This window comes from Chinchilla lanigera, unplaced genomic scaffold (genome assembly GCF_000276665.1).
Source record: "Chinchilla lanigera isolate Chin_1 unplaced genomic scaffold, ChiLan1.0 scaffold00067, whole genome shotgun sequence".
NCBI lineage: Eukaryota > Metazoa > Chordata > Mammalia > Rodentia > Chinchillidae > Chinchilla > Chinchilla lanigera.
Genome location: NW_004955468.1, coordinates 10,563,052 through 10,573,644, shown reverse-complemented (window position 1 = coordinate 10,573,644; position 10,593 = coordinate 10,563,052). Strand labels below are relative to the sequence as shown.

Here is a 10,593-nt window from a genome sequence, read left to right as displayed (position 1 = left end):
CTTCTATTTTCTCCCTTCTTATCTCAAGAACTTTCTATCAGAACTGCTAGATTTGTGTATTCCAGTTCTTATATTACACTGGGTAGTTGAAGCTGTGTGATAAATTTTAATATGTAGATTTTGATCAATACTTTTAAAAAACACATTTTCAAGGGCGTACCAAGAGAGTTTGTTACTTGATTTCTAAATCATTTTTCATAATTTCTCATCCTACCAGATACATATAAATTTCACTGGGTTTACTTCTGAAGGGCAAAATGTTTATTAAATTAGAAAAATAATGTTTAATGATGACATTTCTTCCCATACAGTAAATAATTCAATTTGTGATGGCAAATAAATGTGGTCATAAAGCTGCTGGGTATATTTCCTCTTGATAGAGAAGTGAACAGAAAATTATAGATATTTTTAAAAAATGGGTAAAAATTAAACAAAAATTTAAAAATGGATAAAAGGAGTCATATACAAGAAGGAAAATAAAGATCAATTTTTGCTATTATTTTGTGGTGAGAAGTGAAAAATATCAAGAATTCAGTAGAATTAGTACTGAAATTTGGACAGAACTCTGTGCATATTGGTCATGAAATAAAATTTGATATTTTCCATTTTTTTAAAAATTGGCATGTTTTTTCAAGTGATAAAATTTTAATGGAAATCATTCTGTGTTCCATTTATTAATTTATCCACTATACTTTAATGTCAGAAAATAACCCTGAATATTTTTTCACTTCTTTTCCCATAAGCCTAGGGGCCTATGAAAGCTGTTCTTTGGGACAATACTCTCTCAACTCTATGCCAGAGAGGCTGGCTTAGTGAAAATGGTGATGAGACAGGGAGAAACAATGTCCCACAGAATCTCTAAATACTCTTTGGAGCAATAACAGTTTTCTCCTGAAGATCTAATGAGGAGAAGGTGCAGAACATAATCTTTTTTGAGTTCTCCCCATGAGGGAAGAGACTGCCTTCTGTTATCAGGGAATGAAATCTCACTGCAGCTCCTTTTCCCTTCAGAATTCCTCTCTGATGGCTATAACAGCTCTTCCAGAGATGTTAAAAGAATGAAATACGAAGACCCAGGGAAACAGAAAGCCCTACTGCATTTGGTAGAGGTGAGTTTAGTGTCTCTGAGATTTTTTTCTAAACTCATTAATTGAATGCTAAAGATTCAATCAATGAATACTTGGGGATATTTGAATTGTGACATTGGACTAGGATTTATGAGAAAGTCCCACCTTTGGAGCTCTTGATTCCATAAAATTTTACTGTAAATAATAGCTAATTATTAATATTTTACTGCACTTGGTAGATGTAAATGTTTATACTTTTCCTTCCTTTATGTCTTTCATGTAGATTTTTAAGTTTTAGCTGTGTTTTTAGGCATGATTCAAATATATTCATTTAAAAGAAGCTACTTTGAAATGCCTAATACCAATCAAGGTTTGTGAAAGATAAAGTCTAATCCTGTGTTAATGTGACCTCACAATCTAGTGTAGTTAGACAAATAGTGAGTTACAATGAAATATAGTAAGAGTAAGGAGAAAAGAAAGAAGGGAAAAGGAAAAAAATATACATATATATAAGATAGTTAATATAGTTATACTAGTAGTTGCTATTAGTTCATTGAAAAGAAAGATTTGTACCTATATTGTTTGATTACTTTTTCATACTTATATCTTGTAAAAAGAGCAATAACTTTGATGATAACAATGTGCAATATACTAACCATTGTTACTCTGCTACAATTGTGTTCTGAATTTTCTTTTTTCTTTTTTTGGTGCCGGGAATCAAATTCAAGGTCTTGCTCTTGCCAGACAGGTGCTGTGCTGCTGAGCTACATCCCCAGTCCATTGTTTTGAAGTTTAGTACCATTGTTTTTTTCCTTTAAAATAATTTTTAAAAAGGAATATACTAAAGATTATGGGAGAGGCCCTCTGGAGAACACATAGACAAGGACAAACTTGGATGAGTGCATGTGTCTGTGAATGTGGATAAGGAGAGAGAGCAGAAGCATCAGTTAGATGTGTTCTGTGGGGAACAGTAGCTGAGCTGAGACTTGATGAAAGTCAGGGAGATATTTAGATAAAGAAGAGGGAGGAAGCAAACATTTCAGGAACAGTACTAACCTTCACTGAGGCAATGGTCTAGGATGCATTAAGGTGATCTCTGAAAACTGCCACAGTTCAGCTTGAAAGAGTGACAGAGGAGTATATTAGATATGTGAAAACCTATGCTAGAGCTAGAATTTTCAAAAAGCCTGGCAAACTACAGGGAGTATGTGTTCACAACAGACAATGTGAAAGGATATGATTTTAAAGGCCAAGACCTTGGAATACAGACCCATCTGCACATAGAATAAAGAAGACAAATCTTAACACATTAAATCACAATACAATGATTTAAAATAAAGAAACATCTGAGAGGAAGATTCCCATAGGTAGTGAGAATATTCAGAAACAGTAGTTTCATGAGACTGGAGGAAAAAACCTTCAAGGGTTAGTAATCAGAAATTTCTAGAGTTGAAATGTAACCATAGCAAAAGGCTAACACTTCTTTTGTTTTAAAATTTTCATGTCATTGCTCCATAAGACAGAAAGTTTTCTAAAATCTAGAAGGAAGATACTTGGCAAGTGCTTGTGAAGATCTGAAGAAGATAAAACTAATATTCTTTCAGGAGGCTGGTCTCTGAAGAAAATACTTCAAATAGGAAGTAATAGTAGATCATTTCATATACTAATTCATTTAATTATCACAACTCAGTACAGACATATTTTGGTCCTGGAGGGTGATGCTGAAGCTTAATGAGATTATATAACTTGTCTGTCATCCAATTAATAATGGACAGAGTGAGAATTCAGGCTCAATGCATTTCATGTGAACCCCTACTATTCTCTCCTGAATATGATACCTGGAAATGTCAAAGCACAAAAATACCGGCTAACTAAAATGATATTTTAGTTTTGATTTCTTCTCTGTGAGTTGGGCCTTCCCTCTCACTCATTTACAGGTAGTTCTGCGAGGGATATGGAGAGTGGAAACGTATCAGCAGTGACTGAATTTATCTTCGCTGGATTCCCTTGGTTCCAGGATGGTGGCCTCCTCTACTTTTTCCCATTACTTTTCATCTACATCTTCATAGTGATTGGAAACCTGATGATCTTCTTTGCTGTAAGGTGGGACACCCATCTTCACACTCCCATGTATAATTTCATCAGTATCTTTTCCTTCCTTGAGATGTGGTACTCCACAACCACCATCCCTAAGATGCTCTCCAATCTGGTCAGTGAACGGAAGAGCATTTCCTTCATTGGTTGCCTCTTGCAAATGTACTTCTTCCATTCCCTAGGGAACACGGAAGGGACCTTACTGACTGTCATGGCTGTTGACAGGTATGTTGCCATTTGCAACCCACTCCACTACCAGACCATAATGACTCTGCGACTATGTGCTCAGCTCTGTGCAGGCTCTTGCGTCTTTGGCTTCCTCATCCTTCTACCTGAGATTGTATGGATTTCTACACTACCTTTCTGTGGCCCCAATGAAATCCATCAGATCTTCTGTGATTTCACCCCTCTATTGAATTTAGCCTGTACAGATGCTTCTGTGATCCTGGTGCAAGATGTAATTCACGCACTTGCCATTCTCGTAACAAGTCTCATTATTTCTATTTCTTACATTAGAATTATCATTGTCATCCTGGGCATCTCTTCCTTGGAGGGCCGTAAAAAGGCTTTCTCCACATGTGCTGTCCACATTGCAGTTTTCCTGTTGTTTTTTGGCAGTGTATCCCTCATGTATCTTCGATTCTCCACTACTTACCTGCCATTCTGGGACACCACCATTGCTCTGACATTCTCTGTATTTGCTCCATTTTTCAATCCTATTATTTACAGCTTAAGAAATAAGGATATGAAAGATGCAATTAACAGACTCTTTTGCTCTCAAAAGGTATTTAATGTATGTGATAGATAATTTAGGTTCAAGTTCTTTTGTCCTAATGGAACCTCTTCTGACAATGCTGATTCCATGAAAGACTAAAATATAAAAGATTGTACACTTAGTCCAACTTTCCTATCTAATGAGCCATGTATAGACTGGCAAAGAAATTCCTCTGCTGATTTCTGGAGGTAACAGAAATAAAAATTTTATGACTTAATTTCTAGGGCCAATGAAATAGCTTCTGTATTTCTAAATTTTGTTTTTAATTTACTATTTAATTTAAAAGTTGTTAATTATTAAAATTAGTAATATTCATGTGTATTAACTTTAGTTTACTTAGTCTACTTCCCATCTTTGATATCTATATTACTTCACAATAGGCTTAGTGTTTTAAATAAAATCCATGTGCTGGGGTTGGTGTACATATTAACTCTAATATATCAAAGTTATTTATCTAAACCTTTGTAATATGTTACCTGATATTAACAAGAAGGAAAGACTCCTTGTGGTCAGACCATACTTTGTCATCTTCTCTTTGTTTACTTTCCAGTCTCCTGATTTTATTTAAGACATATATATGTACTGGTGTAATCTAGATGTAATGCTTAATGAACAAGACATCATGGACTGTATTTGATATCGTGTTAATAACTATAAAGAGGCAAATGAACACGTCATATTTTTATCTTTGGGAACTTCAGTGCAAAAAAGTTAAGACATAAGTGCATATACATTGAAATCTGTAGTCAATTTAAGCTATTAACTGTTAAATTCACCAATGTAAAACTATTTTGTCTCTTTTCCCTCCCACTGCAGGGCTAAAATACATACTTTTATAGTAGCTATTATATGATATATATGTTTACAATCTATATTTCTGAAAACTTAAAATTATATACTAAGATTTATTTGTATATTCACACAGAATTTACAGGCACTAGCATAATTTAATTGATTTGACATACAAATTCTCCTTTTTGAAGCCTTATATTGTTTTATACCTGTCACCATTCTTTTTGTTTTGGTTTTGGTCTTTGGAGACAAGTTCTTGCTATGTCATTCAGGCTAGTCTTGAACTCCTGGCAATTGTCCTGCTTCAACCTTCCGAGGGCTGGAATTACAGGCCTGGACCACTATCACCATTCTTATACATGTGGCAATAATCGTGTTCTTGCATAAAGTTCTTTCCATTAAGAATATATCATGATAAATTTCAAGAAGTTGATTTATTAAAGAACAATGTGCAAATATGTTTATACCTCTTATAAAAATACAGCTTTTATGAATAGTTGTGCAAATAATGGATTCATGTAATGCTTTCTGTACAATTTCAACTGAACAGCAACTGATACACGTCCTAAATAAAGAGCTATGGAGCATATCAAGTCTATCACTGGCAAGTTTAAATTGCATCCTTATTGCAGTAAAAGATTGGAATTAACTGAGTTATAGCCTTAGTTATTCACATCTTCATCAGAATTATATAACTCCACATCCTTGCAATGACTGAACTCATAGTGAGTAGAATATACTATTTTGCCTCAAGATATTAGACTGACTTTTCATTCTTATTGGGCTATTGGCATGTTAATAGGCATTCCTGAAATTTAGTGTGTTCTTTCATAGTTGGATTTGCTCTAGGTAGCTGCTTCCCTCTCAGCCTGGAATCTATAGAAAGCCATGCCCAAAGTCACTCTGGTTCAGTGAAGGAGAGACACATGGAACTGACCAGACTCTACCTGCCTGAAACTTGGCGCTTGGGCTTCACAACCCAGAACTAAGAGCCGGAAGTCCAGCCTACTTCTTCCAGGTGCAGCTGACTTACAGATTTGGAGCACTAAGTGAAATGATTGTTGCTTTAATACCTGTGTGTGAAACATTTGATAAATTATTGTACCATGTTATACAAAGATTTCAACTTATACATTACCATTCTGAGATTCTAGAAATTTTAGAGCAAATGCTTGTGTACTTCTTGATTTTTAAGATATGCTATGAGTTGTATTTCAGAATTAAATTTTTAATTATTTTTAAAACAGTGCCCACACTATCAGAAAGATTATTTCCATCAAATGTACAGTTATTTAGAAAAGTTGCCTGCCCTTCTACATGTTAAATAACTTTATTTTAGGCGGTAGCAGGATTAAACCTAGTATGTTCATGGAATTGAAATTACACATACTAAAGGGATTTGAGAGCATTTAGAAATAGACAACAATTTGCAGTATAACAACCACTGGTGAATTCCTACAATCCTTTCTAGTGAAACTATGTATTGTTTCTAATATTCTTTTAAATTATTATTTTCTTATTCCCTTTAATGATGTGATCAATCTTGTACTCTTACATCTGGCAATCTGAGCAACTTCATTGTTACAACAATATGTAATATAATAACTACTATTAATTCCTTAAAAAAATAGAGCAGATGTTGTCAATTTGAAAGTGAATGAGGAGTGGTTAAATAAAATATAAGGGCCTCTATCTTCAGAAGTTGCATTCTTTCCTATATCATTTTGTAACACCTGGGCATCACACATGTTTAGATGTTTGAGAGGTGCAGTAGTTGAAGCAATTGGGACTTATTATGGAGCAACTGATACTCCACATGTTGGAGAAATATTTTAGAAGGTGTGTTAGTTTGGGGCTTATTTTGCAAGGGGAACAATATAATACAGGACACATACTTTATCTGATTATTTATAATAGTCACCCAAAGAACAGTATACAAAAGAGTGCAGGAAATCTGTCCACATGCTAAGACCAAGGAATCCAGCTGAGGGCCTGGATCCCACAACAATGTCCTACATGAGTCCAGTTGAATATTTATAGCTCATAGCAATGCCTCCCACGAATCCAACTGGAGGCCCAAAGTCCATGACAACGTCTCATGCAGGCCTGTTTCACAGATCTGCTGGGAAGACCCAAAGGTCAGTGGTGGAATCTACAAAGTTTGTCCCAGCAGGATGAAGGACCTGTGCTAGCAGGCTGAGGGATCTGCACTGGAGCCAGGAAGTGATGCTCAGAAGAATGAGAGCTCCCCCCAAAAGTACCACAGCCATCCTCGGCAACAGTGAGGTCCCGAGCTCCTCCAATGATCAGGATGGCCGAGTTGCCATCAGGGAAGCCAATGCAGCAAGATTTTCCAGGAGGCCGGCAGTGCACCATCTTCCCCTCAGGAACCAAGAAGCGATGTTCAAAGTGAGGACCAGAGCTCCCCTAAAGTGAACCGAAGCCATTCTCAGTGCCAGCGAGGCCCCGAGCTCCTCAGAGGATGAAAACAGCCAAGTTCATCAGGAAAGCTAGCTCCCCACAGCTTCTACTAGCTCCCCACAGCTTCTACCAGCTCCCAACAGCCTCTCTCAGCTCCCAACCACCTGCTTCTTTTCCAGGTCCGCCTGCTTCTTCTCCAGGTCTGCCTCTTATGCTGCTGGCAGCAGTCCTCAGGTGGGCCTCCCACACCCAGTAGCACACTCACTTAGTTCAGCTGGGGGTTATAAGTTGAGCACCAGTTACCAATCTACTACAGAAGATGATAGCAATGTTAGAAATATAATAAAATGTTAGAAATATAATAAAACTAATGAGCACACACAAAAAATAATTCCTAAAAATGCTGAGAAAAAAGTCACCAATAAAATGAAGCTAATTCCTTACAGTTCTATAAATTGAGTGGGCATGTACATAGAAGACAAATACATGCTTTATATCAATGTATACAAACAGGTAATATCTGTCAAGTAAGATTGTTTTGTATGGAGAAGAAAGAAAAGTAGTGAACATGAATTGAACAGAAATAAGTTTCAATATGAATTTTGCATACATGTAAATGATGTATTTTTTTCAAAAAAGATTACATGCAATGGGCATTCTGAATTTGCTGTCCAAGTTACTAATAATTTCCTTATGTCTTTCTAATATTTATTTATGAGTTTATACTTCTAATAACAGTGTAGAGATATACTATTTTACTATAAGTATAGCATAATATTGTGTTATCATTGTACATTATGTGATTTTTCTATTCTCTTTTGGTGAAAATTTGGACTTTTAAAATTACTTTTAGTCCAGGCTGGGGATTTAGCTCAGTGGTACAGCGCCTGCATGGCAAGCACAAGGTCGTGAGTTCAATTCCCTGTACCGGTAAAAACAAACAAACAAACCAAAAAAATTACTTTTAATCATAAACAAGTTCAAACTGAAACTCCCTGCATAAAATTGAAAACTACAGTTTTGTTGTGAGATTCTTAGATGTATAACTGCAGTATACAATAGTTTCCAAGATTTAAAAATTGAATAGATAATGCCAAGTCACTTTCTAAATATTGTTAAGCTTTAAACACACGGCAACATTCAGAGTTTCTATTTTAGAACCTCATCTCATATACTCTATATAATTCCTTGTATTTTAGCCCATTGCAGTGCTTTTTATTGTTGTTGTTTATTGCTGAGGCATCTTTTGCCAATCTTTCTGTGGAGAATAAAAATGAATTCATTAAAAGCAACTACATATTTCATTTTTGGTATAATGGTTGAAGATAGAAAACCATTAAAATATGTAAATGGGATTTATAATTTATGGAAAAACTGAAATTTTTGAATAAATCTATAAAGACTACAACTAATAAATTTTCTAAACATGTGTTAATATACTAAATAAAGGTTATTATTATCCATGTTTGCAATGTATTATAATAGAATTAAATGTAACCATGTGCTTTCAACTAAATGCTCTATAAAGATAAACATGGTATTCTAGAATCTTATAAAAGTATAATAGTTAAAATCAAATTTAATTTTCAGCATGATCTTTTAAAGTCAAATATAATCTTCAGAGTAATAAGGTAAGAAGGTCCATAGCAGATATTCTTGGCTCACCTGTCCAATCCAAAACCCATTATTCCTTGCCCATCTCTGTTCATGGATTCTTATCATTGAGATATAGGCAAGAATATTCAATTTGTTATTTTCAACAAAGGAAGTAGAACGCTTTCTGGAAAAATAACATTTCATATCACAAAGTGTTATGGTTTGTGTCTAGATGTCCCCTCAAAGCTTATGCAGTCATAGGGCTTTAGCAGAGGTGTCTGGATCTGGAGTGTGTGATGCTGGGATTAAGGGTGTGAGATTAGTAAATCTGTCCACTGATTGGTTTGGCATAACTATGGCTAGGATTAAGGGTGAGAGTTTTACACCCACTTTGGCGTGGGTAGCCTGTGTACAACATAAAGGATAGAAAAAGTCTTGTCTCTTCCCCCTTTGCTTTTGCTACTTTGTGCATGCCATGAACTGTTCTCTGCGATGGCCCTCTGCCAAGGTAGCCTGCCTTGGGGCCAGCTGACTGTGAACTGAAATTTCTTCAAACTATGAGCTAAATACACCTTTCTTCCTTTAACACTGGGTGTTGGGTGTTTTGTCTCAGCAATGAGAAAAGAAACTAAAACAGAAGGCAAGGGAAATTCAAGGGAGAAATTCAAGGGGAGAATGGAACATCTTTTGGCTTGGGAAGCAAGGCTATTTTAAAAAGGTCTACAGTAAAATATAAAGCAAAAAATGAAGATGTTTTAAAAATGTTAACTCAAAATGAACTTGCACATAAATTTATAACTAAAAATTAACATAAAATATGTGCTGTTAAAGATATCAAAAATACAGCAATTTTTAAAAATACTTTCCAAGTAATTAATAGGTACAATTAGACTGTACTCAGAAAAATAAAGCTTTTGTAAATGAATTATGTATGAAAGTTGAGAGTAGAATTGAAACAATCCTAATAAAAATGGCAGTCAGCATTGTGAATTTACTTTACATTTGGGAGAGTTCCCTGTCTATCATTTCTCTTTCTAAAGAACTCTAAACTCTACTCACAAAGAGGAGGAAAATCAGTGTTATTAGCTAAACTATCAGCCCCAAACTTCAATATAAAATTAGTAGATGAAACCCACAGAAGGCTTGTTATTTTTTTTTTCACTTACTACTGCAGTTACATTTTGTATTAGTACACATTTGCAGAACATAGTGATTACATCCCTTGTAGAGAGCTGGAAAATGTGCATCACACTTTTTAATTCTTTTTTTAATCCCTTCCCCTCCTGCCTCCCTCCATCTTTTGATCTCCTTCCCATATGAGAAAGATCTTTATCCCTACTTACTATTATCTTTTATTTTGCTTTTTATTTATAATTTGGGCTACCTATACAAAAGAAACCAGGTAATATTTAAGATTGTATGCCTGATTTATTTCACTTATCATTATGGTCTCAAAGCATATCCATTTTCCTACAAATGACCCAAGTTTTTCTTTATGGGTGATTAGTACTCCATTGCGTGTAAATAACACATGTTCTTTATCCTTCATCTGCTGAGAGACATATAGACTGCATCCAAGAGTTAGCGATTATGAATTATGATACTTGGGTATGCATATGTCACTGTTACATGATATTTTTTAACTCATGGGAAGATTTAAATGGACTGGGAAAAAGCGGGAGCTTTTGAACAGAAATAAGTTTCAATACAAATTTTGCGTACATGTGAATGATGCATTTTTTCAAAAAAGATTATATGCAATGGGCATTCTGAATTTGTTATCCAAGTTACTAATAATTTCCTTACGTTTTTCTAATATTTATTTATGAGTTTATACTTCTAATAACA

The 10,593-nt window shown here is 34.9% G+C and overlaps 1 protein-coding gene across 1 annotated transcript; it reads left to right on the top strand.

Annotated features, from left to right (window-relative positions):
• The first annotated feature begins 3,021 nt into the window (after window positions 1-3,021).
• Window positions 3,022-3,969, top strand: LOC102027834 (olfactory receptor 6K3-like). The gene has a single exon (XM_005400316.1). The coding sequence runs from the start codon at window positions 3,022-3,024 to the stop codon at window positions 3,967-3,969; it is 948 nt and encodes a 315-aa protein (XP_005400373.1).
• Window positions 3,970-10,593: the final 6,624 nt, after the last annotated feature.

What these genes read in the sequence shown, in the direction of transcription:
- LOC102027834 (XM_005400316.1), top strand. Translation starts at nt 3,022, where the DNA reads ATGGAGAGTGGAAACGTATCAGCAGTGACTGAATTTATCTTCGCTGGA.